Here is a 26,608-nt window from a genome sequence, read left to right on the forward strand (position 1 = left end):
TCAAACAGCCAGAGGTGGGGGCCGGAAGGAGGGATTGGCTGTTGGGGAGTACTGGGAGCAGGGGCGGTGGGCAGGGCCAGGTGCGCAGAGGAGAAACAAGGCGTCTTGGAGTTCAGGTAAAGAAAGTTGGGGAGGATGACCACCGGAGCCGGGTAAGAAAGGGAAAGGGAGCTCCGGGCGCGGGGCGAGGCCGGGCGCTGGCAGGAGAACGGGTCGGGCAGGTGAGGGACCCGGGTGCTACCCGGCTCTGGACGGGCGGGAAGAGGCCGGGACGCTGTTCCACCAGCACCTGCGGGTGCGGAGCGCGATCCCCCGCCTCGGCCCCTGGCAACTGGGAAAGTTCCCAGTTCCGGTTCCAAGGAGGCGAGCAGGTGAGGCCGACTGGGCGGGGCAGCTCTGGCTCCCGGGGTTCACTCCTCACCCCTCCGGGCTACCCGCGTTGCCATGGCGACCGCCGCGGTGCAGCCCGCCCCCGCCCTCCCCCGTGCGGGAGGGGTCGGGTCCCCAGCCCTCGGCCGATGCGGAGCCCGCGGGGCTGGAATGCGGGGTCCCGGGTGGCTCGGGGCCGCGCGCCCGGCTCTCCGGGCTGCTTCCGGCCTGGCCCGGGCGGCGGGCGGGGGGAGGGCAGCCCGGCAGGCGAGGGGGAAGGAGCGGAGCCGGGCCCGGCCGACGCGGCTTTGTCTCCTTTGTTCCCTGCGGTGGCAGCGCCGCGCGGGAGGGGCGGGCAGCGGGCGCAGTTTTCCGCCCCTCGGTCTCCGGGTAACAGCTGCGGCTCCGCCAGACCCGGGGAGAGGCCGCTGCGCGCAGAGCCCGAGCCGGGAGCGGCCGGCGCCCGCCTCGGCGCGCACATCCCGCGGGGCCCGGCCGGGTGGTGAGTGCGGGGCTCGGGGCCAGGGCGGCGAGGAACTGGGCTCCCGAGGTTGTACGGGCCGGGGCCCCGATCCCGCCGGGCAGGGGCGGCCTGGGTGAGTGGTGGGCGGCTTTGGTTTTGAGAGTTGGGACCACACTTCTCCGCGCGAAGGGAAACTCTGGCGGCTCCGCCTGGAACGCGATTGGGAGACTGAGGAGGTGGAGCTGCTCCTCCGCGCCCCCTCCTCGCCGTCGCCGCCGGGGACCGGCCGGCCCCTTCCCCGCCCTCCCAGGGCCACTGATGGGGTCCTCGCCTCGGGGTCCAGGGGTTGGGGAGGGTCAAGGACGAGCCAAGTGGGGAGGTCGGGGCTTCCCCTTAGTAGTAACAGCCCTTTCTGGCTGCTCCCGGTGGGACTGACAAAGGCGGACCTCGAGCCTCCTGACCCCCGGGCGGGGGGGGGACCCTCCTCTCCACACACAGACATATTAAGTGGGTGATCGATGAGCGCCTTGGGTCATCGCAGGTGCCTGGTAAATGGTGGATCTCCCCACCCCTCCTCAACACACACAAAACAGGGCGGGCAGCGGGCACCACTGCACTGTCAATGAATAACTCATCTCTGTAGTGGACCCTGGGAGCTGAGCAGGAGGCTGAAACGGGAAGGCCGGTTTCCCACTAACTGGCAGGCAAGGCAAATGTGGGCTGTCCTATGGCCCCTCTGCAGGTGCGCAATGGCGGGGTTTGTGAGCCCCTTTTGTTGTCGAGGACAGCTCCATGGGGGTCCGGGAGGTGCTCGCTCTACAGACAGAAGTTGGGCAGTCTTGTGCCCCCTGAAAAGGTTCAGAGTAGGGTGGGCCCAGAAGAGACTCCAGGGCATGTGTGGGGGATCACTGGGCACAGGCAGAGTTAGGCTTTGGCTGGGAGCCTGAGCAGGGCCTCAGATGTTGGGAGTGGGCAGGAGATCCTGGCTGTGTAAGTTGGGGATGTGAGGTCCGGTTCTAGATCAGCCTTTTCAGTCTGCCCTGGCCTGGTCATTAATAAAAGTGGGACCAATGTCTTCCCTTTGAGAGACCAAGTGGCTTGGAGGGATTGTGGGCCCCCATCTCACCTACTTGTTGGGTTTTTTTGGCTGTGAAATGGGGGTTCGTTCACCATGCAGGGAGCATCTGGTCTGTGCTGAAGTCTGTGTAAGTTGCTGGGGCCTCTGAATCAGAAGCCATACTCCCTGCCTTCAAGGAGCTTCAAGTCCAGAGTAGGAGGGTGGAACAGAGAGAAAGGTGACCCTGGTTGATATCACTAATGCCAGGCACACACTGTATCATGTTTACTGGTCAGAGCAATCCTGCCTCCCATTGTACAACTAGGAAATCTGAGGCTCGGAAAGCCTGAGGCAGAGCGGCCGTGCCTGTCAGGGTGGTGGCTAGGTGTGTCCATTCTGTCCACCGCATGCAGCGGCCTCCTCAGGAGCCTGGGAGGACAGGGGAGGCTCCCCAGGGAGAAGATGGTTGGTGTAGGAGTTAATGGGATAGCGAGGGAGTGGGCATTCCAGGCAGTGGCAAGAGCCTGTGCGGCGGCTGGAGGAGCCAAGCAGCTTGCAGTTCAGGCTGGCAGGAACGAAGGGCATGTGTGGGGGAGCACTGGCATGGATCGGGTGGGAGAGGTGTGGACTGGAGGGGTAGGCCTTTATCCCTCCCGCTCTGGGGTGCCCCAGAGGCTCTTGGGGGAGGGGTGTACTCCAATTTTGCTCAAGGAAAGTCCTGAGAAGTTGGGAGTTGGGAGGCTAGGTTGGAGGGGCTGGGAGCTGCTCAGTGGCCTGTGGCAGAGGTTAAGTGAAATCCATGTGCCTGAAATGGAGGAGAAAAAGTCACTGCTCTTCTTTCTCTCCTCCTTCCGCCACCCATGGTATGTGTGGAGGGGCAAGGGGATGCTAGGTCCTGATTTACGGGGAGACTGATTGCAGAAGCCTGACCACTTTCCCTGGAGTGGGTCAGCGGCCGACCTCCTAGTGGCCTGGCCAGGAGCTGTTCTGATCCCGCCCATTTCTTCCTGTTGTCTCCTCATCCAGTGGTGGTTTTTTTTTTTTTTTTTTTTTTTTTTTTTTTACCATTTTTTCATCTCCCAAGGCTCTGTCATCCATCAATGCAGTTTTGATTTCACATATGGGGAGTGGTTTTGTTACTGCCCCTTGAGGGCTGGAGAACTTTGGCACGCAGTAGGCTCTGAGCAAATATTTGTAAGCATGTAGGAGTGAGTATTGGTCTAACTATGGGACCCTGTGCCCAAGGCCCATCCCTGGCATGCGGTGGCAGGAGAATTGAACAGTAGCCCCTTGCAAGAGGTGGCCTCTGCCCATCCTCAGGTGGACTCTGTCTTCCCATGGGAAGAAACTTTCTTTCCTCATCCCTTGGAAGCTAGATGGGGGGCTCCTGGGCAGCCTGGTCTTGCCACAGTCCTGGGATCCTGGCCGGGTTCGAGACTTTCTCTGCTGCCCCCTTCCCCCCGCCCCCTTGGGTGGCAAACAGAGGCAGCCTTGTTCCTGCTCCCATAGAGCTGCCCTGTTTTCTGCACACTAAAAATGGAAACCCCCAAGCTATTTCGGGAGCAGTGCCCAGCCAGGCTGTGACCACGGCCCCCCTGCTCCCACCGGGCTGTGGCCAGTGTCCTGGCTTCCACCAGGCTGCTGGACCCTTCCCTGAGCCTTGTGCCCGTGTTCACTTCAGGGCAGCCTCAGGAGTACCCTGCTCAGGCCTCTGCTAGGATGAGCCGACCTGGGAGAAGCAAGCACTTGGGATATTTTGCACAGACAGCTTGGCAGCTGGGTGATGGGAGGGGCTGGGCAACGTGGCCTGGGCACAGGCAAGTAGGGGAAGTGTCTCCCAGTCTGAGATGCATTGTCTGTCCCAGCACTTCACCAACCTTGGTGCTCCTGGCTGGGGACCACTGGGGAAGGTGGTATTGCCATAGTTTCTTGGTTCAGGGACTCAGGAGCCTCAGCTGGGGCCCAAGAAGGGGTCTGTGTGGAAAGCAGGCACCCAAAATCTGGGGAGGTCCTGGGGATGGGCCTGGGAACAGCCAGGCGTGGCACCTTCCTCCAGGACACACTCCACTTGCCCCACATCTTGGGCCCTGGCACTATTCTGAACCGCAGGAGAGGAAATAGCAAGAGATGGCCCAGCTTCTACAGCTCTCTAGTATGTAGGGCTCCAACTAAGTACTCTCGAACGAGAGGCGTGTGCATGAGTGTGCGTGTGTATGTCTAAATGTGAGTGGTGGTCTGAATGTCTCGGGTGAGTGTGACATATGTGCCTGCAGTGTGTTTCTGTGTGGGGGAGTTGTCTCTATATGGATGTGTCTTCATGTGGTGTTTGAACATGGGTGGCTGTGTCTGTGTGTGTCACTGTGCTGTGTGTATAGATGGCATCTGCATCTCTCTCTCTCTCTGTGTATGTGTGTGTTGTAGGCGTATACATACAGGGTGGGTGGTGTGTATGTATCTTGCTGTGCGACTGCCTGTCTGCTGAAGCGCTGGTGGCCCTTTGGGCTGGGACAGCCCCTGGCCATGTAGAGGGTGTGTACCTGGGTGCCTTTACAGGGTGGAGTTTGAGCAGAGAGAGGGACCTCACAGGGAGAAGGCTGTGCTGGGGGCCTGGCTGGGCCCTGCCAGCCGTGGGGCTCCTTCCTAGCTGACCTTTCCCAGGCCCCTCGGGTGCCTGGCTCTGCTGCCCTCCCCCTCCTCGTGTGGGCTCTGAGGAGGCGTCCTCTGTGGAATGTGTTTGGTGGCCAGGGGCCAGGCTGGGCCCAGCTCCACCAGCAGGCTGGGCGGTGGGGAGGGGGTGCTTCTGTGCAGCCTCCCCAGTGGGGAGCCCAGGGCTTCCACGTGCCTGCAGCCCAGGCCCCAGCTTCACACTCAGCTTTCCCCCCTGCTAGGTAACTCCCACACGGGTCATGCTGTTGTCTCCTGATCCAGCCGGCCCTGCCAGGTGAGCCTGACCTCACACTAGATATCTAGGAACAGCATGACTCCTACCTATTCTGAGGGCTCTCGGAGGTGGGGTGCAGCCCTTCAGGCCCCACCCCTCCGAGCTGGAGACTCTTCCCGTCTCTCAAGCCTGTTGGTTCTGTGGTTATTACCCTTCTGGATTCCTGGCCTGAAAGGCCCTGCACCCAACTCCTGTCTTGCTTCTAACATTCTGCTGGTTCAGGAGACCTCCCTCTCCTTCCTCCTTCTGCCCGGGAAACCCTCATCCACGTAGAGCCTCTCCTTTCTTGGGGTCTGGGCCCCTCCTTCCCATCACCTGCTTTTCTGCCCCATCCAGACCCTGCTTCATGGGCATGGCCTCTCAGCCCCTCACCCTCTGATCTGGGGGGATGGTGAGTGGGGTGCAGGTCTCCTGAGAGAATCGTGCCTGTAGAGAATGGGGCAGTGTTGTCTAGGAAGTGTCTCTAATTTCTGACCTCGTTCTAGTGTGTGGTCCTGGGGTCATCCTGGACATAGTGCCTATCTAAGAAGCCTGGTCCTCGTCTGCTCACCCCGTAGGTTAGGAGGAGCATCTTGGCAATGCCACAGTCCTATCCCTTACCAGTGGCCCCAGGGTGCTCTGGCATCCACGTGAGCCCCACTCTCTCGACCTCTCTCCCTGCCAGGTGACCATGCCTGCTCTGGGCCCAGCTCTTCTCCAGGCTCTCTGGGCCGGGTGGGTCCTCACCCTCCAGCCCCTTCCACCAGCTGCTTTCACTCCCAATGGCACGTATCTGCAGCATCTGGCAAGGGACCCCACCTCAGGCACCCTCTACCTGGGGGCTACCAACTTCCTGTTCCAGCTGAGCCCTGGGCTGCAGCTGGAGGCCACAGTGTCCACCGGCCCTGTGCTAGACAGCAGGGACTGCCTGCCACCTGTGATGCCTGATGAGTGCCCCCAGGCCCAGCCTACCAACAACCCGAACCAGCTGCTCCTGGTGAGCCCAGGGGCCCTGGTGGTGTGCGGGAGCGTGCACCAGGGGGTCTGTGAACAGCGGCGCCTGGGGCAGCTCGAACAGCTGCTGCTGCGGCCAGAGCGGCCTGGGGACACACAATATGTGGCTGCCAATGATCCTGCGGTCAGCACCGTGGGGCTGGTAGCCCAGGGCTTGGCAGGGGAGCCCCTCCTGTTTGTGGGGCGAGGATACACCAGCAGGGGTGTGGGGGGTGGCATTCCACCCATCACAACCCGGGCCCTGTGGCCGCCGGACCCCCAAGCTGCCTTCTCCTATGAAGAGACAGCCAAGCTGGCAGTGGGCCGCCTCTCTGAGTACAGCCACCACTTCGTGAGTGCCTTTGCACGTGGGGCCAGCGCCTACTTCCTGTTCCTGCGGCGGGACCTGCAGGCTCAGTCTAGAGCCTTTCGTGCCTATGTATCTCGAGTGTGCCTCCGGGACCAGCACTACTACTCCTATGTGGAGTTGCCTCTGGCCTGCGAAGGTGGCCGCTACGGGCTGATCCAGGCTGCAGCTGTGGCCACGTCCAGGGAGGTGGCGCATGGGGAGGTGCTCTTTGCAGCCTTCTCCTCGGCTGCACCCCCCACTGTGGGCCGGCCCCCATCGGCGGCTGCTGGGGCATCTGGAGCCTCTGCCCTCTGTGCCTTCCCCCTGGATGAGGTGGACCGGCTTGCTAATCGCACGCGAGATGCCTGCTACACCCGGGAGGGTCGTGCTGAGGATGGGACCGAGGTGGCCTACATCGAGTATGATGTGAATTCTGACTGTGCACAGCTGCCAGTGGTGAGTTCCAGTATTGCCCCACTTTTCCCCCTCTCTGAGGCCACTGGCCAAGCATTTGCAGCCAAGGAGCTGCCCAGAGAGTCCTAGGGCAGCTGGTGGTAGCACAAGGATGATCAGATCAGCAGATATTAAGTGCTTCCTGTGTTGGCTGAGCAGTGGAAGGGTACCTTACCACAAACCTGGCATGCGGGTGGCAGCAGTGTCTGGATGGGCTTGGACCAGGATGCTGGAGGGGTGGCACTTGTGTCGGTGGATTGGGAGGGTGTTTGGGGGTTCTTGGGTAGGGACAGGGACCTAGAATGGAATGAGACCTTTGGCTCTTGAGCAGGAGAGGAAGGTGAGGTCGGGATTGATGAGCTGTAGCCTCAGGATGGATAAAAAAGGGAAGAGAGACTGGGGGTGGGGATGAGGTTGTCCCAGGAGGGCCAGCAGAGAAAACACAGTTGTATAGGGAGAGCTACCAGAGCGGCTGGGGGAGGGAATGAGGTTGTCCAGGGAGGATGTGGCCGAGGAGGTTATCCAGGGAGGGCCTTCCTGATGCTTCTTGCTGCCTATAGGACACCCTGGATGCTTATCCCTGTGGCTCAGACCACACGCCCAGCCCCATGGCCAGCCGGGTCCCGCTGGAAGCCACACCAATTCTGGAGTGGCCAGGGACTCAGCTAACAGCTGTGGCAGTCACCATGGAAGATGGACACACCATCGCTTTCCTGGGTGATAGTCAAGGGCAGCTGCACAGGGTGAGCCCACAGGAAGTACTGGCCCCTGCCCCACCATCTGGAAGGAACAGGTTGCTAGGGACCCAGCCTGGTTTAAGCTATCCCTGTGACCCCTGGGCCAGGAGAGATGACCTGAGCTCCTCACCCCAGGACTGGGTGGTGTTTACCTGTGACTTTCCTCCATCCCCGCTAGGCTGGTTGGTATGACCTGTGACTGCCCAGGAGGAAATTCTATCTGTAAATTACTTCGATTGAGTGGAGGAGGGGAAGGCTTTGGGCCTCTGGCCATGGACTTGGGTCCCAGACCCTGTGGTCTCTGATCCCAGGTCTACTTGGGCCCAGGGAGCGATGGCCACCCATACTCCACACAGAGCATCCAGCAGGGGTCTGCAGTGAGCAGAGACCTCACCTTTGATGGGACCTTTGAGCACCTGTATGTCATGACCCAGAGCACAGTGAGTGCCAGGCACAAGCCAGGGCATGGCTGCTGGGAGGGGCCTCTGGGTGGGGCCAGGGACCCACTTGTGGGTGAGCCACTGGTGTTTGGATTGCTGGCCTCAGGTCCTCTTTGCTGTCACAGCTTCTGAAGGTTCCCGTGGCCTCCTGTGCTCAGCACCTGGACTGTGCATCTTGCCTTGCTCACAGGGACCCATACTGTGGGTGGTGCGTGCTCCTTGGCAGGTCAGATTCCTGACCCCATCCCAGCCCCAGCCTCAAGCCCACAATGATCCTGCATAATTGTCCTGTCCAGAATTCCCGACCCTTAGCCCTTGAATCTCAACCCCTGATCCCCAGACACCCCGATTCCTCACCCCCATCCTGTGCACTGGGCATCAGTGCCCTGCCAGGGCAGACACAGGAGCCTGTATCATGCCCACTCTAGGGCCCTGCCCAGGTCCTCCAGATTGTAGGAGTCCCTACCCTATGAACTCGCAGTGTCCCGTGAGGGTCACAGATAGACACTGGTCATTCTCGCCCAGGTGCAGTCACCGTTCTGAGTGCTCGAGGGGCCAGGGCCCAGAGCAGTGGCTATGGAGCTTCCAGCCTGAGCTGGGCTGTCTGCAAGTGGCAGCCATGAGTCCTGCCAACATCAGCCGAGAGGAGACGAGGGAGGTGAATGATCAGATAGGCAGGGCCCTGGTGGGGAGGGCTCTGGGCATCAAGGTCTGGGTAGAGATCTTGGATCCTGGTGTCAGACATGCCAGATACCACATGGCCTCACACAAGTCACTTCTTTTAGGAGTTCAGTTTCCCCATCTATTTCTAACTCAGGCCAGAGGGTGTCTGGGGAGGCCTGAGGGCTGTTGATTGCTGGTGCCTGCCCACATTGGGTGCCCCATAAATGTGAGCCCTGGTCTGTCGCCCACTAGCCCCAACAGTGTGTCCCCGGCTCTCTTGGCAGGTTTTCCTATCAGTGCCAGACCTGCCACCCCTGTGGCCAGGGGAGTCATATTCCTGCCACTTTGGGGAACATCAGAGTCCTGCCCTGCTGACTGGTTCTGGTGTGATGTGCCCCTCCCCAGACCCTAGGGAGGCCCCAGTGCTGCCGAGAGGAGCCGGTGGGTGAGAGAATGGGCCAGCCTGGGGGGGGCCAGGCCCTGCTTCAGGGGATGCGGTGGGGTTAAAGTGTGAATCCAGGCAAAGAGCCATGAATGGATGCCTTTCTCTGAGTCCTCTCACTCCCCAACCACCTGAAGCCTCCATTCTGTGCCCTTGGACTGTGTTCCCTCATCCCGGGTCCTCTTCCCCATTCAAGGGCTCAGGATATCGGCTCTGGGTCTCAGTGCACCTCCTTGCTGCTTAACACTGGCCTTCTCTCCTCCTCTGCAGACTATGTATCCGTGAGCGTGGAGCTCAGGTTTGGTGCCGTTGTGATCGCCAAAACTTCCCTCTCCTTCTATGACTGTGTGGCGGTCACTGAACTCCGCCCATCTGCGCAGTGAGTTCCTCGCCCTGTCCCTAGGCCTGGGCTTCCCCGTGGCGACCCCTGCCCCATGGCTGTGCTCTGTGCAGGTGCCAGGCCTGTGTGAGCAGCCGCTGGGGGTGTAACTGGTGTGTCTGGCAGCACCTGTGCACACACAAGGCCTCGTGTGATGCCGGGCCCATGGTTGCAAGCCATCAGGTGAGTGTGACTTTGGGCTGGGCCATACCGGGGGGTTTGAGGGTCCCAGTGTGAGTTTTTCTCATGGCCCGGGGTCTGTCTGCCTATGTGAGGCTCTGTCCTGAGCACCAGAGCCGCTGTGTGTGACGGACTCCCTGGAGAACAACCGCCGATACATCCTGCCTGTTTTGGGAGAGGGCGTTTGTAGCTGAGAGGCAAGGGAGGTCTGGCCTTCATGCCCCACCTTGGCACAGACACCCCTGGAGCCTTCCCCCGCAGTTTTCTCCTGTGGAGAATTAATGGGCTGTTTTTATTTCTCTTTTCCTTGGTCTCCTTTCTTCTTAACATACACTGTGCCTGCCTGCCTCCTGTCCCGCGCCTGCCTGCTGAGTGGCCCTTCCTGTCTTCCTCTGCCTCCCCCTTCAGAGCCCGCTTGTCTCCCCAGACCCTCCTGCAAGAGATGGACCCAGCCCCTCCCCACCCATAGCCCCCAAAGCCCTGGTCACCCCTGCTCCTGACACCCTTCCTGTGGAGCCTGGGGCTCCCTCCACAGCCACAGCTTCGGACATCTCACCTGGGGCCAGTCCTTCCCTGCTCAGCCCCTGGGGGCCATGGGCAGGTTCTGGCCCCATATCTTCCCCTGGCTCCACAGAGTCGCCTCTCCATGAGGAGCCCTCCCCTCCCCGCCCCACAAATGGACCTGGAACCGCTCTCCCCGCCCCCACTGACTTCAGACCCTCAGCCACACCTGAGGACCTCTTGGCCTCCCCGCTGTCACCCTCAGAGGTAGCAGCAGTGCCCCCTGCAGACCCTGGCCCCGAGGCCCTTCATCCCACAGTGCCCCTGGACCTGCCCCCTGCCACTGTTCCTGCCACCACTTTCCCAGGGGCCATGGGCTCCGTGAAGCCCGCCCTGGACTGGCTCACGAGAGAAGGCGGCGAGCTGCCTGAGGCGGACGAGTGGACGGGGGGTGACGCACCCGCCTTCTCCACTTCCACCCTCCTCTCAGGTGATGGAGACTCAGCAGAGCTTGAGGGCCCTCCCGCCCCCCTCATCCTCCCATCCAGCCTCGACTACCAGTATGACACCCCCGGGCTCTGGGAGCTGGTGAGGCCCAGCCCAGGAAGTAGGCCTCAGGGGAGGGGATGTGGGGAAGACGCTACCCCTAGCTTGCCTTGTGATTCTGCACTGGGAGGGGTGAGGGGCAGGGTGGAGTCTGCAGCCCCACACCGGCCTTGCCCCTGGAATCTGGCAAGGCAGAGGGCTGAGCTGGGCAGGGTGGGCTCCATAGACTGCCTTGCCCTTGGTGCCTGCAGGAAGAGGTGACTTCGGGGGCAAGCTCCTGCCCCTGTGTGGAGAGCGTTCAGGGCTCCACGTTGATGCCGGTCCATGTGGAGCGGGAAATCCGGCTGCTAGGCAGGAACCTGCACCTTTTCCAGGTCAGTGTGTCCTGCCTGCTGCTGTCCTTGCAGCTTCCTTAGCTGTTGACAAACTCTGCACAAGCCCTGGGGAGCAGGAAGAGGGCAGAGTCCGAGGACTCAACTCCAACCCAGAGGCTGTGGTGGGGGATCTGTTGGGTGACCTGCAGGACTCCCTGGGCCCAGCTCCTGAAGCTGCCCAACAGCTGTGTTCTCTGCCCTCAGGACGGCCCAGGAGACAATGAGTGTGTGATGGAGCTGGAGGGCCTCGAGGTGGTGGTTGAGGCCCGGGTCGAGTGTGAGCCACCTCCAGATACCCAGTGCCATGTCACCTGCCAGCAGCACCAGGTGCACACCACGAGCGCCTGGGTGGGCACGGGTGCACTGCACTGGCCACAGGCTGGCTGCCAACTGTAGCTGGCTGCACCACACTTTCCAGAGCCATGCTCTGACCCTGTCGCCCTGAGGGAGTCTCCACACCCATTTCTGACCTCTGACCATGTGCCCCATGGAATCCTTGCATCCCAGCTCTGACCTCTAACTTGAGACCCCATGGGGTCCCCATACTCCAGTTCTGGCTCTGCCCTCCAACTTGTGGCCCCATGGGGTCCCTCTGACCCTATGCTCCTAACTGGTCGTTTTAGTCCTTTCTCTGACTAACCCCTCCCCAGGCCTGACACTTCCCCCGGTGCTTGACTCTGAACCCACTCCCATTTCTCCAGCTCAGCTATGAGGCTCTGCAGCCAGAGCTCCGTGTGGGGCTGTTTCTGCGTCGGGCCGGCCGTCTGCGTGTGGACAGTGCTGAGGGGCTGCATGGTGAGCCACCTGCGGGCTGCTGGGCTGGCGGTGGTAGCAGGGCTCTCCCAGGCCTGCCTCTCACATGTGTCTCTGCCACCCCCAGTGGTACTATATGACTGTTCCGTGGGACATGGAGACTGCAGCCGCTGCCAAACTGCCATGCCCCAGTATGGCTGTGTGTGGTGTGAGGGGGAGCATCCACGTTGTGTGACCCGGGAGGCCTGTGGTGAGGCTGAGGCTGTGGCCACCCAGTGCCCAGCGCCCCTCATCCACTCGGTTTGTTGAAAGCCTGGCCATCCCTTCCTCAGTGCTGCCCTTAGAGGGAGGGTGTGGGGGCCCAAAGGTGGGAGGTTGGGGCTGCCTTTCCAGTTGAGTAGAGGTGAGCAGTCCTTGTCCTGGAACAGGTGGAGCCACTGACTGGGCCTATAGACGGAGGCACCCGTGTCACCATCAGGGGCTCCAACCTGGGCCAGCATGTGCAGGATGTGCTGGGCATGGTGACGGTGGCTGGAGTGCCCTGTGCTGTGGATGCCCAGGAGTACGAGGTCTCCAGCAGGTAAGCTGGCTGCACCCAGCAGGAGCACAGCACAGCCTAGGGCCTCTGCGGTTGGTGTTGCTGCCTGGGGCCTCCCACCCACCGCTCATCTGCCCCCCCCCTCCCTGTTCCTTGATTCTGGCCACAATGCCCGAGTGCCAGCGTTGCCAGTGAAGACCCTGAGCACCCACCACACCTGTAGGTTCCTGGCATGGGCTGCTGCGGAATCCTTCCTGGGCCTGTCACTGCCCAGAACTGACTCGTGGCTCTGCTTCCTGCTCTGCTCACCTGGTCTTCTGAGGGACTGTGGATATATTAATAGCTGTGGCAGCAGGACCCTCAGATCAGACAGATAAGCTCAGGGGCTGGCCTTCTCACCAGCTCACTCTTCCCCAGGCATTGTCCTGGGCTGCCAGGCTCTTCAGGAAGGTAGACTTGGAAGGCACACCTCAGAAGAGCACACCTGCCGAGGGCCAGGCTCCACTGTCGTCTCTAGGGACCCCTGCTGCCTTCCTGGGGCTCCTGGGTTATGGTAACCTGGACAGCGGTTGCAGGCCCCAAAGGTACACACGCAGGACATTCCTAAGGAGATGTCCACAAGCAGCAGGGCCCAAACGTGGCTGAATATCAGGGTAACCTGCAGACCCTGTCCCAAACCAATGCAAACATCTGGATTCAGGAGGCCCACGGTGGGGCCCCCAAATCTGTATTTGAAACAAGGAACCACTCTCCTGGAGCACGGAGTGTCCCCTGAATGTGTTATGACCGAGAACTTACGGTGACTATCTAGACTGTTAGTGTTCCAGACCATAAGACTACTGTGATTTATGAAGCAATTAGCATATATTCTGTCTGGAGCCTCCCCTGGGTGGCTCACATGTCACTTGTGTCTTCCTAGTGTTTGCAACAACTGTGACAGTGTCACTGAGTTGAGCCACTGCAGGCTTAGCACTCTGGAAGTTAATTTGCCCAAGCTTCTATTTTCTGGCTAAGAACCAGCATTTTCTTAGATGGTTCACTTTCCTTTCACCTGTATTCCCCTATCTGACTAGAGGCTTTTAGGGACTTTTTCCTGAATAAATCAAGTTTCTACCATGCTTTGAGTGGGTACTGTGCATGTGACGTGGCGGAGGACGTGGGCAGCTAGCTGTGCCCACTCACTTGCTCAGCAGCTCGCCCCACAACCAGGCTGACAGGGCCCCTTTGTAAATTTATGCCACAGATAAATTCTTCCTTATTGGGGACCCTGGGGTTGAACTTAAATGATTGAAGCCACAAATATTAATTCTCAGATACCAAGGCCTTCTGATGTGTCATAAAGAATTCCCTCCAAAGTGAGAGAGGGTCTCTGTCAATCTTGTGGAGCATGGGAAGGGGAAGACCACCTGACAGTGGGGCAGGGAGAGGGGCTGCCAGGTAAGCTTGAGGGGCCCTCGATGCAGCCTGGCACCCCCTAGCCTGCCCTGTGCCTACAGCCTCGTGTGCATCACCGGGGCCAGTGGGGAGGAGGTGGCCGGCGCCGCAGCGGTGGAGGTGCCGGGAAGAGGACGTGGTGTCTCAGAGCACGACTTTGCCTACCAGGTACCTGACTGCTGAGCCACCCCCAGCTGCCAGCGGGCCACCCTCTCTGGTGGCTCCTCTCAACCCATCTGGTTATGCCTTGGTGGGGCTCCCAGTCCTGGGCCATCCTGTCTCTCAGGCTGTCCTTGCCTCCCTGTGTTTGGTCTGATGCTCATCTCTCTCCCTGTCTGTCCCACAGGACCCGAAGGTCCATTCCATCTTCCCGGCCCGCGGCCCCAGAGCTGGGGGCACCCGTCTCACCCTGAATGGCTCCAAGCTCCTGACTGGGCGTCTGGAGGACATCCGAGTGGTGGTTGGAGACCAGCCTTGTCACTTGTGAGGGCCACTTCCTCATCCTGCAAAAATCCATGTGCTCCAGAGGAAAGATGGAGGGGTCTGAGATCCTGGGGAGAGCAGAAAGGGGAAGAGTGCCAGTCTGCTCCTTCAGAGAGTGGCCAGACCCTCCCTAGCCAGCTGTGGTGGGAGTGCACCTCCAGGGACACCTGGTGGAGATTGCAGTCAGCGCTTGAGAGAAGCCAGCTGGGGCCTGAGTGGTCCAAGTTTCCCCTGCCTGCGCCCCTGCATTCATTCCCACCTCCCCTCCCAGGCTGCCGGAGCAGCAGTCAGAACAACTGCGGTGTGAGACCAGCCCACGCCCCACGCCTGCCACGCTCCCTGTGGCTGTGTGGTTTGGGGCCACGGAGCGGAGGCTTCAACGTGGACAGTTCAAGTACACCTTCGACCCCAACATCACCTCTGCTGGCCCCACCAAGAGCTTCCTCAGGTGTTGGGCCAAGGGCGTGGCTGCATGGCAGGTGGCAGGGAGATCTTTGCAGCTCCACTATGTGGGGGTTTGTAGGGCTTTATGTTGGTGCACTGAGAATCCCATGCTGCTAGTAGGGGCAAGGGGTCGTGTGGTTTGGGGCTGGGGCTGAGCTGACCTAGCCGGGACTGGGCTGTGCTTTAGGTCCAGGTAACATAAGCCATCTTACGTTACGTAAGCTCATGGTCTATTTCAGTGGAGGACGTGAGATATGGGTCCGTGGCCAGAATCTGGACGTGGTACAGACGCCAAGAATCCGGGTGACCGTGGTCTCGAGAATGCTGCAGCCCAGCCAGGGGCTTGGACGGAGGCGTCGCGTGGTCCCGGAGACGGCGTGTTCCCTTGGACCCTCCTGCAGTGGCCAGCAAGTAGGACACCCTTGGGTACCCCTACAGTCTCCCCTTGCCCCATACCACACCCTGGGGACAGCCAGAGCAGGTGCCAGAGGAGGCTCCTCCCATCTTTGCTTGGCCCCTCGTCAACCTGCCTGTCTTCCTTCCAGTTTGAGGAGCCATGCCATGTCAACTCCTCCCAGCTCATCACGTGCCACACACCTGCCCTGCCAGGCCTGCCTGAGGACCCCTGGGTCCAGGTGGAATTTATCCTTGACAACCTGGTCTTTGACTTTGCAACACTGAACCCCACACCTTTCTCCTACGAGGCCGACCCCACCCTGCAGCCACTCAACCCTGAGGACCCCACCATGCCGTTCCGGCACAAGCCTGGGAGTGTGTTCTCCGTGGAGGTACAGCTCCTACTTGGACCTGGCAGGGCCCTGAGACCCTTCCCTTGGCTGGACAGCACTGCTGTGTGTGGTGGAGAGGCCGAGACAGTAGAGCAAGGGCCGGTGGATGAACATGGCCCCTCATCCTTGCTGTGGTGGGGACAGAGGGGGCTGGTGGGGGGTGCCTAGCCTAGCATCTGGCACGAGCTTGACTGCTTGGCTGGTGGCCCGGGTCCTGATGCGCTCCGTGGCAGGCTCTGGAATGACTGCATTTGTATGTTCGGCCTGTGCAGTAGCTGGGTGGTGTGGTCCACGTAGGCCGTCGGGCTGACCCCCGTTGGCAGCCTGGCTCACATGGACATGTGCTAGGCATGTGTCTTGGACATACACAGTGGGCAGCAGATGGGCATGCGGGCAGACCACAGGTCGATACGCCATCATCATCCCCCTGGTGAGTCATCAGACACAGATTGGGGGCTCTGGCTTTGTTAGGTAACTGGGCAGGTTCTGGAGAAGAAAGATAGGAAAGGGCAGCAAAGGGTGATGAGGAGCAGCTTGGAGGACACCGTGTGACTGGCCTGCACTCGGGAAGGGTGCCGAGAGGCTGTCAGCTTTGCTGCTGGGAGTGGGTCTCAGGGTCCTTCCCACATTTGGGGAGGACAGGATCTGAGGGAAGGGTCCTGAGTGACTGATCGGTGACCCTCTGTTCCAGGGGGAGAACCTGGACCTTGCAATGTCCAAGGAGGAGGTGGTGGCTATGATAGGGGACGGCCCCTGTGTGGTGAAGACACTGACGCGGCACCACCTGTACTGCGAGCCCCCCGTGGAGCAGCCCCTGCCACGGCACCATGCCCTCCGAGAGGCACCTGACTCTTTGCCTGAGTTCACGGTCAGTGGGCAGGTCCCTGGCCGGGCTGGGCATTGACCTGGGCCGAACCCTCGCTCACAGGTGGCTCCCGACACAGGTGCAGATGGGGAACTTGCGCTTCTCCCTGGGTCACGTGCAGTATGACGGCGAGAGCCCTGGGGCTTTTCCTGTGGCAGCCCAGGTGGGCTTGGGGGTGGGCACCTCTCTTCTGGCTCTGGGTGTCATCATCATTGTCCTCATGTACAGGTGGGTGCAGCCAGATGTGGCTGGGCTGGGGCAGGTCGTGGGATCTGGCTGGACTGGGAAGGGACAGACTGGGCCAGAAGTCAGGAAACATTCTCTGTAAATGGCCGGAGAGTAAATATTTTACACTTTGCAGGCCAAGTGGTCTCTGCTCAACAACTCAACTTTGCCACTGTGGCACAAAGGCAGCCAGGGACGACATGGAAACACATGAAAGTGGCTGTGTTCTAACAAATCTTTATTTATAAAAATAGGTTGTGGGATGGATTTGGCCTGGTTGTGGTTGGCTGATCTCGAGACTAAACTGTGCTGGGCTAGACAGGGCATGGGTGTGTGTGACTTGCTTGGGAGGGGACAGGCTGAATTGTACTGGGCTAGGCTTGAGCTTGGCTGGCATGGCTGCGTTGGACTGTGCTGGATGAGGCCAGGGTGTGCCTGGGGATCGTCAGGCAGGCCTGAGCCAGTAGGACTCATCCGGCCATCCACTCCTGACCCTGGGGCTGAGCAGGAGGAAGAGCAAGCAGGCCCTGAGGGACTATAAGAAGGTTCAGATCCAGCTGGAGAATCTGGAGAGCAGTGTGCGGGATCGCTGCAAGAAGGAATTCACAGGTGTGGCTGGGAGAAGGGGCCCTGCCCTCCAGGGCTCTGCCCAAACCCGCTCCCGTCACATGGGATTGGTGCTTAACAGGTGCTTAACCTGGCCTCTTCTGCTTAACAGACCTCATGACTGAGATGACCGATCTCACCAGTGACCTCCTGGGCAGTGGCATCCCCTTCCTCGACTACAAGGTGTATGCAGAGAGGATCTTCTTCCCTGGGCACCGCGAGTCGCCCTTGCATCGGGACCTGGGTGTGCCTGAGAGCAGACGGCCCACCGTGGAGCAAGGGCTGGGGCAGCTCTCTAACCTGCTCAACAGCAAGCTCTTCCTCACCAAGGTGCCCCAACCTGCATCTTCCTGGCCTGCCCCTGGCCCTGCCCCTTCTCCAGGACATGGTTTCTGAGCCCACCCCTCTATCCCCCAACCCCCTTCTCCCATCCCTTCTCTTTGGCTGCAGTTCATCCACACGCTGGAGAGCCAGCGCACCTTTTCAGCTCGGGACCGTGCCTACGTGGCATCTCTGCTCACCGTGGCTCTGCATGGGAAGCTTGAGTATTTCACTGACATCCTCCGCACTCTGCTCAGTGACCTGGTTGCCCAGTATGTGGCCAAGAACCCCAAGCTGATGCTGCGCAGGTGTGTGTGGCTGTTGGGGCTGGGTGGGCCCTGGACGGCTGGAGCTGGGGTGGGGCCTCGGGCTGGGGGGTCTGCAGGATAGAGAGGCCTGCAGCCCCACCTACTGACCCTGGCACTCCCCTTTCCCATCATCTCAGGACAGAGACCGTGGTGGAGAAGCTGCTCACCAACTGGATGTCCATCTGTCTGTACACCTTCGTGAGGGTGAGGGGGCAGAGGTGGACAGGGCTCCTGTCCAGGGAGGGTCAGGCCCTCCAAACTGCTAAGCCCTCAGCCAGCATGCAGCTCAGACACTTGTGCCAGAGCATAGACGCCTGCTCAGCCTGTCCTCAGTCCCCTTAAGCCCATGTCCTGTCCCCTTCCCCAGTGTGCATCATGTCCCATACACCTCTGCCACCTGCCGGGGGGGCCCTAACTGCCTGTGCTCTCCTAGGACTCTGTAGGGGAGCCTCTGTACATGCTCTTTCGAGGGATTAAGCATCAAGTGGATAAGGGGCCAGTGGACAGTGTGACAGGCAAGGCCAAATACACCTTGAACGACAACCGCCTGCTCAGAGAGGATGTGGAGTACCGTCCCCTGGTGAGGGTGTGCAAGTGTGTGGCCTGCAGTCTGAGTGCGGTGAGGGCGAGGGTGGAGAGTGTGTGGGTGTGTGGGGTCTGGACACCAGCTTCTGATGTGGGTACCTGGATGTAGAGCTGGGTTGACCTCTGGCTGGCTGCTGGAGAGAGCCCGTCAGACTAGCTTAGCAGGATAGCAGTTTAGGGCAGACTTTGATGATAAGGCCTCTATGTGCCCCAGGCTAGGGATGGAACCAGGGTAGCCACAACCACGGTTTGGGAGGAGCCAGCCCTACCTTAGACCATGGGCTTGAGCTGTGCCAGGGCCTGACCCTGTCTGCCTGGTCCTCCTACCAGGGATGCGGCCTTGCCCACCAAGCCAGCCTCACTCTGGCAGGCACTTCTCTCTGGGTTTGCTTTCCCCTTAGTTACGCACGAGGGTTCCTGTGGAAACCCCCATTCAGGCCTGCTGAACCCCTCCCCTGTCGGATGGGTGGGAATATTTGCTCATGCAGGCTTCCCGAAGCTCCATCAGCCTGACCCATTCAGCCAGGAACCTGGGGATCTGAGTGATGAGGGACTTGTGCTCACTCATTTTTTCCTGCCATTTACCCCATAATCGTTTACAAGTGCACTGTGCTAGGTGCTGGGGTCACAATGGGGAGGAAGCTGCTGTCCCTGGGGAAGGCAGGCAGGTGAAGAGACAAGAGTTAGGGATTGTGTGGTGCGTGGGGATTGGAGGCAGCAGCTCCTCATGAGTTGTCCCTGCCCTTGGCCTGTGTCTTGGTCATCCTGAGTGTACATGAACCCTGATGGCTCCTGTGTGTCCTGCACAGACCTTGAATGCACTATTGGCTGTGGGGCCTGGGGCAGGAGAGGCCCAGGGCGTGCCCGTGAAGGTTCTAGACTGTGACACCATCTCCCAGGCAAAGGAGAAGATGCTAGACCAGCTTTATAAAGGAGTGCCTCTCACCCAGCGGCCAGACCCTCGCACACTTGATGTTGGTGAGGGCGTGGAGAGCCCCTGGGGACCTGAGCCAATGTTGGGCCTGGGCTGGCCCTGGACCAGCTCTACAGGGACAGCTCATCACTCAGGGTGGGGAGGATGCTGGGAGGCAGGCAGAAACTGGCTTTGGAACATCTTTGTTGGACAGCCTCTCATCTGGGGAGGGGTCCCTGCTCTTGGTCTTTGGAGAGGTTGAGTAAGGCTGCCCCATGATGGAGGGGCTGGTGTCCCTGTGGAAGAGGATATGGGCTCCACTAGGGGAAGGGTATCCTCCAGCCCTGCACCCAGTTCTGCCTTGCCCTTGCAGAGTGGCGGTCTGGGGTGGCTGGGCACCTCATTCTTTCTGACGAGGATGTCACTTCTGAGGTCCAGGGTCTGTGGAGGCGCCTGAACACACTGCAACATTACAAGGTAGGAGGGGTGGGAGCTGGAGGAGGGCATGGTGGGGTGGGACTGGTGGAGGGATCACCAGCTGTGCTCAGCAGGTCCCAGATGGAGCAACTGTGGCCCTCGTCCCCTGCCTCACCAAGCATGTGCTCCGGGAAAACCAGGATTATGTCCCTGGAGAGCGTGAGTACCACCCCCATCACGGTCCTCTGCCCCTGCTGTGCCCAGCCCGGAGTCATGGGGAAGGTCTTCTGGGCCTCAGGGCAGGATTGTGCCTATTTCCTTTCTACCCAGGAAAGCCCTCAACCAGGTGCCCCCACCCCTGGGAGAGCTGGCAAGAAACAGGGGGCCTGGGGAGGTGGCACCTGGGGAGGGGTGACAGCTGTGGGCTCTTGGTACAGGGACCCCAATGCTGGAGGATGTAGATGAGGGGGGCATCCGGCCCTGGCACCTGGTGAAGCCAAGTGATGAGCCGGAGCCGCCCAGGCCTCGGAGGGGCAGCCTTCGGGGCGGGGAGCGTGAGCGTGCCAAGGCCATCCCTGAGATCTACCTGACCCGCCTGCTGTCCATGAAGGTGGGGTGGGGCCTGCCAAGGTGGTGGGGCGGGGCCTGCCAAGGTGGTGGGGCCTGGGCTGAGGGAGAGCATGGCCACTCGTGGGATTTGGGGGTGGTGTGGGGCTCGTGCAGGCACAGTGCCGGGGGGTGTCTGAGGCTGGGCTGCTGCTGAGGGCCCTTTGCTGACCACACCTCTCTGCTTCTTCCTTCCCACAGGGCACCCTGCAGAAGTTCGTGGATGATCTATTCCAGGTGATTCTCAGCACCAGCCGCCCCGTGCCACTTGCTGTGAAGTACTTCTTTGACCTGCTGGATGAGCAGGCCCAGCAGCATGGCATCTCCGACCAGGACACCATCCACATCTGGAAGACCAACAGGTGGGGTGGAGCTGGGTGGGCTCTAGGTGTGTGTGGGGGGTCTTCTCTTCTGCCTCCCCAGCACATTCATTGGCCATGCCTGCCCCACCCGCAGCTTGCCTCTGAGGTTCTGGATCAATATAATAAAAAACCCGCAGTTTGTGTTCGACGTGCAAACATCTGATAACATGGATGCGGTGCTCCTTGTCATTGCACAGACCTTCATGGATGCCTGCACCCTGGCCGACCACAAGCTGGGCCGGGTGAGCGAGTCTGGGATGGACGCGGAGGGGGATGGGTGAGGGTGGACAGTGCTGTGTGTGCACTCAGATTCCAGGCTTTTCTGAGAACTTCAAGGAGGGCTTAGGGGAGACCTCTGACCTCCCAAGCCAAGGCTTCATCCCGGGGCCACCTCAGTTTTAAAGGATGAGCAAGAGGAGGGGGCATTGTGTGCCAATTCACTGGTGAAGTTGTGTGCAGCAAGTACAGCCTGGTGTGGCTGGGGCATAGAATGCTGACCAGGTGTGGCAGTAGGCCAGGGCCAGTTGGTCAGGACTCACTCCTGGGGCAGTGGGAGCCACAGAAGGTCTGGGAACAGGGAAGTGGTGTGACCAGACCTGAGAGTTTGGTGGAACATTGTGGCTGCTGTGATGGATGAGCTGAGTGAGGGAGTCCCAAGAGGGCGCTGTGCTGTCCTCCTGACAAGCAGTGGCTGGGTTCAAGCTGGGTGGGAGGGTGCAGGGCAGGCAGAAGCTGAAGGTTGGATGTGGGGGATGAGGAAAAAGGAGGTGGGTCACACATGATCCCTGGGCCTCTGGCTATGGTAAGCTTAGACTTGGAGAAGGTGAGTCTGGTGTTTGTGGGGTTTCCAGATAGAGACATGGATTGTTCAATCCCAGAGCAGCTCTGGGCTGCTGGGTGGGTTTGATTCCTTAGGGTGGTGGAGGTGTCTGCCTGCCAGTAGGGAAGTAGGGAAGAGAGTTCAGGGGGTGTCACGGTTTGAGGGATGTGTGAGGAGGGGAGCTGGGAAGCACAGGAGACTGAGTGGTCTGAGCCGTCCGGGAGCACAGAGGTTGGGAGTCTGTTGTCACAGCTGTCAAAGCCAGGAGTCCCCTGACATATGAGGTCCCCAAGGTGTCTGCTCAAGCACCCAGTAGGCAGGGCCCTTGTGTGATTCTGCAGGTCCATGAGTGGGGCTCTGCTTAGCCTAGACCCCCAGGTCTCAGTTGGCTTGGGACTTCTTGAGAGATACATCCCTACACCTCTGGGAAAAATCAAAATTAGCTGGGCACAGTGGCTCACACCTAGAATCCCAGCACTTTGGGAGGCTGAGGTGGGCAGATCGCCTGAGGAGCTCAGGAGTTTGAGACCAGCCTGGGCAACATGGCAAAACCCCGTCTCTACAAAAAATAGAAAAATTAGCCAGGAGTGGTGGTGTGTGCCTGTGATCCCAGCTACTAGGGAGGCTGAGGTGGGAGGATCGCTTGAGCCTGGGAGTTTGAAGCTGCAGTGAGCCATGACTGTGCTGTTCACTGCACTTCAGTCTGGGTAACAGAGCGAGACCCTGTCTGAAAACAAAAACAAAAACGGAAAGTTCTGTCCAAAATTGTAGCACTCTTTTGGGAGCCATTTTTGTTCCACATGCTGTCATCATGCCTATAATGAGCTAAGAATCAAAGGGCCACACCAGGACCCGCAGGGCCACCTCCAGGGTAGACCCTATGTGGTGGCTGGGATTTTTGCCAGATCCTCCCAGTACCTCCCCTTCCCAGCAGAACAGCAAATGGTTCCTGGGTAGCTCAGGAGTAGTCCGAACAAGGAATGCCAAGGGTTCCCCCATGGGGAGTTGTCGAGAAGGCGCGAATCCTGACTCAGGTTGACAGAGGAGCTGGCCTTGGATCCCTGCTCACGGGGGACAGTGCCACCTCGAGATATTCTCACCATCCCAGCAGCTCTAGGATGAGGAGAGGTCCTGAGAATAGAAGTATGCTGCCCAGAGCCCATGGCTGCTGGGACTTGAACCCAGTTCAGTGGTAGAGGCTGTGTCTAGGTGTGTTAAAGTGGTGGAAACTGACTGGACAGACCTGCTTCAAATCCTAGCTCAGCCACTGGGGAGTGAGGTGGTCTGTGGCCGCTTAGGTAATGTTCTGGGTCTGTTTGCTCATTTTTAAAATGATGACCCTGGGAGTGAACAGCACGCTTCCTGCCCTATGTACTGGGCTCTTGCTGGATCTAGATGGTGGCATGTGGAGCTGAGAAATGATTTCCGATGACATCAGAGACTGGACATTGGTGGAAGGGAGGGAGCAGCAGAGGCTCCTGCGGAAGGAAGTAGGCGAGGGTGACCACCTGTCCTGGTTTTCCGGGACTCATGGGCTTCCTGGGATTGAGACTTTTCCTTTTCAAAACTGAAGCAGTACTGGGAAACCCAGGACACTTGATCACTCGAACAGGGACCCTCATCCTTCCTTCCTTCCTCTTTTGCTGCCCTCCTGCTATGTCCAGGACTCCCCAATCAACAAACTTCTGTATGCACGGGACATCCCCCGGTACAAGCGGATGGTGGAAAGGTACTGGAGGGTGGGGTGGGTAGAGGTTGGAGGGTGTGTGCAGCTGAGGCTCGGGGGATGGGCTCTGGCTGGGAGCGGGGGAGTGGGCTTGTTTACCCAGCAGCTGCTGTGCCCTGGCTCTCTGGCAGGTACTATGCAGACATCAGACAGACTGTCCCAGCCAGCGACCAAGAGATGAACTCTGTCCTGGCTGAACTGTCCTGGGTAAGGCCTCCCTCTGCTTCTTGGGTTGGGCATAGGCCTCCTGCCACAACGGTCCTGCCCCCTTCACACTGCCCCTTTGCAGGGAAGCCCTTGGGAACCTCAGCAGCCCTGTGAGCTGGTTGGGGCAGGAAACATAAATGCAGAATGTTCCAACTGCCACTGAAAGACCAGGGCTCCCACCATCTCATCACAGAGCAAGCAGGGGTCTTGTCCTGGCAGCTGCCATGTACCCTGATTCAGCCAGGCGCTTGCAAGGTAGCTGGGATTCAGCCCCAGGCCTGCCTGGGTCTGCCTGCATGCGTCTTCCCACTGCTGTGCCTCCCTTGGTGGCACAGGTGTCCCCTTCACCTCTCCCATTCCTAAAACAGCCCTAAAATGTAACTCCAGGGAGTTTATGAACAATGTTTCTGAAATGTTGATGATGATGACAACCACAACACTAATAGCAGATATAATTTTGGGGTGTTGTGTGTGAAGCCCTTCATGGGGTGCTTTGATTGTCTTATTTGATCCTCACAAAAACTCCACAAGCTAGGTGACACCAACTCCATCGTCCAGGTGAAGAAGTTGAGGCTCAGAGATGTCCCCATGGAGGGGCCTGAGAGTGACCTCAGGAAATACTTGAGTTAGGCCAGAGCAGAATCATGCTGGGCTGTCAGCCTGCAAGTGGCATCTGTGCCACTTGGCTCTGGAGTCATCTGGGTGGCAGAGGGTCTGGGCTAGAACTTCAAGGGGGCGAGAGAGGCAGGGCTTCAGTGGAAACCCCAGACCTTGCTGAAGCAGGTAGACCTGGGCTGTCTTCCTATCAAGGAGGCCCCCTTGCTCTGTCCTGTTCTGTCCCCGTCTGGCACACCTGGCCTGGGGTCCCTGGGCCATGGAGGGGACTCTGCTTCCCACTGTAGTGCCCATCCCATTCTCTACCTCTCAGGTCCCCTTCTCCCCCAACCCTTCCCTGGGGTCCTGGGCTGCCTCCTGTTGCTGTCTGCACCCCTCGTCTCTCTCACCTTTTATTTGGCCTCTTCCCTAGAACTACTCCGGAGACCTCGGGGCGCGAGTGGCCCTGCATGAACTCTACAAGTACATCAACAAGTACTATGACCAGGTGGGCAGGCCCTGGACCCCGACTGGGAGGCTGACCCAAGGCCTCCCAGGAGACTTAAGGGGCTCTGACCCTGTGACTCATGGTGGGGGCTTTGGTCTTCCCCAGGGACAGAGTAGTGGGAGGGCCGGGCCCCTCGGTGGCTTGGGAAGTGTTTTCCAAGTGGGCTTCCTGGCATTGGCTGTGCTCTCACCTGTCCTACTGCTCCCCATTCCAGCTCCCCAGCAGGATGGCGAGGCACAGTGCTGTTGGTTGTGGGGGCCAAGGGGTCTACCAGGGCCTGGAGATGGTGTGCATTTGCTGAGTTGGCAGCATGTTGGGCATGGCCAACATGCAAGTGCAGGCCTGGCTTGGCTGCATGAGCTGCGAAGAGGAGAGTCCAGGCACAGGGCCAGGGGTGTAAGGGTACACTGGAGCTGGTGAAGCTTTTTGGAGGATCCCTGGGCTGTGCCTGAAGAGCTGAGCACCTGCCAGTCAACCTGCTGGATGCCTGGTGGAATAGTACACTTAGATGTTTGTGTGGCACCAGTGACATGGCTGTTGCTGCTCAGAGATGAGGAACCTGCCTCATGGCCCACAGCCTTCCTGGGCATGGTGTGGGCCATGGCATGGGGCGTGGGGGAGGCAGGGTGTGATGCAGGCATGTCCCCTCGTGGAGACATAGTGGGCAGTAGCTGTTTTCCCAAGTGCTGCTGCCCTCTGGTTCCTACCGGTCCCCTTGGTGGCAGCCCCCAATTTGTGGTTCGTGTTTGATCAGTGTCTGTTTTCCCACCACATGTGTCTGGTCATTCTTGGGTCTCTGCCCCTTGTCTGGCACCGGGCAGACAGGAATTTGGGAAATGCTGTTGGTTGGTGGGTGGGTTAGCCAGGATGGCTGCAGCAGGGCTTCTGAGGGGCTCGATACTGAGTCAGGTCCTTCATTTCCTACCTTATTCATCCTGAAACCCCACAGTGACTTTGATGTTATTACCCCTCCCGCCAGCGAGGCCCTGAGGTCCCAGAAAGTACATGAAGTGACCGGCTGGGTTTCTTGGCCTTCTATCCCACTCGTGCCACAACGTCTTAGGAGGGTTGTTGAATTTTGCAGCAAACACGTTGGCCAAAGAAGTCTCCCCTGATGGCATCGGTCTCTGTTTCAGATCATCACTGCCCTGGAGGAGGATGGCACGGCCCAGAAGATGCAGCTGGGCTATCGGCTCCAGCAGATTGCAGCTGCTGTGGAAAACAAGGTCACAGATCTATAGGGACCCAGGAGCCACGGCCAGCTGTTGCTTCAGCCTGGCCTGGGCAGCCCTGGAAGCTCTGGGGAGAGGCCACCTTCTTAGGTGCCTGTAGTGACTGACAAGCAGAGTTAGTGGAAGGCGACTCCCAGTCTCCTGGTGGCTCTGGCCTTGGCACTGCTGGATCCACCTCCTAGGCCCGGGGCCTCAAGGCTCATGGGGTAGTACCCAGCCTGCTCCCCGAGTCCAGTGACCCTGTGACACTGGTCTGCAGGGACCTGGGGACTAAGGGCTTTCAGACAGTGGCCGGAAGAGCCTCCAGGCCCCTGGGGAGACTGTACTGTTCCTGAACACTGGCCTTGGCCACACTGGGATTTGGAGAGGAAGGAGGAGAGCTCCACGCTTCCTGTCTGCCTCCTCCACCATCCCTGACCTCAGTTGAGCTGCCTCTGGCCTTGTTGCTGCTGCCACATCCTAGGTCTAAGAGTTGAACGCCTCTCCTAGGCCACTACAAACTGACCCCTCAGCAGGGCTGGCTGCCACAGGGCTGCCCTGCCTCATAGGTAGCCATGGTGAGGGCTATCTGCTGCAGGGGGGGTCTTGGGGAGAGTGGTGGCTCCATTGACCCAGCTTTTCATTAAAGGATAACACACTGCACTGAGTCTGATGTGTGAGCCCAGCCCAGCCCCCGGCTACTAGGACAGCAGCTATGCCTGGCAGGTACCAGGGGGAGGTGGTATCTGCACCCTTGGGGAGTCTCATGGTCCTCCATCATATCCCAGACTGCAGGGCTGGCTGAGGCTCTCCTTGACTCCTGGGCAGGGTCTGGTGAGGTCAAATCTTCCGTGAAGGAAGAACCCCATCTGGGGCAGGGGGGGTGACCGAGATAGAGGGGTCTACAGTCTCTTCAAGGGGGCCTGCTTTATCTGCAGTTTGCGTATTCTCACTTCTCCACTCATGTTCTATTTATCTTGAAAGGGACTAGGAAAGGATGACATAATTACAGGCAACTCTAGGCAGAG

At 59.6% G+C, this 26,608-nt stretch overlaps 1 protein-coding gene across 4 annotated transcripts; it reads left to right on the forward strand.

Annotated features, from left to right (window-relative positions):
• On the forward strand, nucleotides 1-26,243 carry PLXNB1 (plexin B1). Of its 4 annotated transcripts, none has more exons than XM_054481781.2 (38): nucleotides 1-116; nucleotides 4,778-4,830; nucleotides 5,495-6,607; nucleotides 7,165-7,347; nucleotides 7,653-7,781; nucleotides 7,907-8,007; nucleotides 8,307-8,439; nucleotides 8,729-8,885; nucleotides 9,157-9,265; nucleotides 9,340-9,448; nucleotides 9,854-10,534; nucleotides 10,744-10,866; nucleotides 11,071-11,193; nucleotides 11,568-11,661; nucleotides 11,747-11,919; nucleotides 12,048-12,199; nucleotides 13,654-13,759; nucleotides 13,938-14,074; nucleotides 14,346-14,522; nucleotides 14,758-14,929; nucleotides 15,064-15,306; nucleotides 15,998-16,174; nucleotides 16,251-16,399; nucleotides 16,905-17,005; nucleotides 17,115-17,332; nucleotides 17,453-17,631; nucleotides 17,769-17,835; nucleotides 18,065-18,211; nucleotides 19,026-19,194; nucleotides 19,503-19,606; nucleotides 19,681-19,765; nucleotides 19,984-20,156; nucleotides 20,354-20,514; nucleotides 20,609-20,756; nucleotides 22,999-23,063; nucleotides 23,192-23,267; nucleotides 24,295-24,369; nucleotides 25,506-26,243. In XM_054481781.2, exons 3-38 carry the CDS (start codon nucleotides 5,501-5,503, stop codon nucleotides 25,608-25,610), a joined length of 6,408 nt encoding a protein of 2,135 aa, XP_054337756.1. In that variant the 5' UTR covers nucleotides 1-116; nucleotides 4,778-4,830; nucleotides 5,495-5,500; the 3' UTR covers nucleotides 25,611-26,243. The 4 variants fall into 4 exon arrangements, 3 of the variants coding, with proteins under 3 accessions (XP_054337756.1, XP_054337755.1, XP_063517267.1); XR_008501575.2 differs by lacking the exons at nucleotides 1-116; nucleotides 25,506-26,243 and adding exons at nucleotides 499-871; nucleotides 23,350-23,522; XM_054481780.2 differs by lacking the exon at nucleotides 1-116 and adding an exon at nucleotides 501-871.
• Nucleotides 26,244-26,608: the final 365 nt, after the last annotated feature.

The sequence above is a fragment of the Pongo pygmaeus genome, chromosome 2 (assembly GCF_028885625.2).
Source record: "Pongo pygmaeus isolate AG05252 chromosome 2, NHGRI_mPonPyg2-v2.0_pri, whole genome shotgun sequence".
NCBI lineage: Eukaryota > Metazoa > Chordata > Mammalia > Primates > Hominidae > Pongo > Pongo pygmaeus.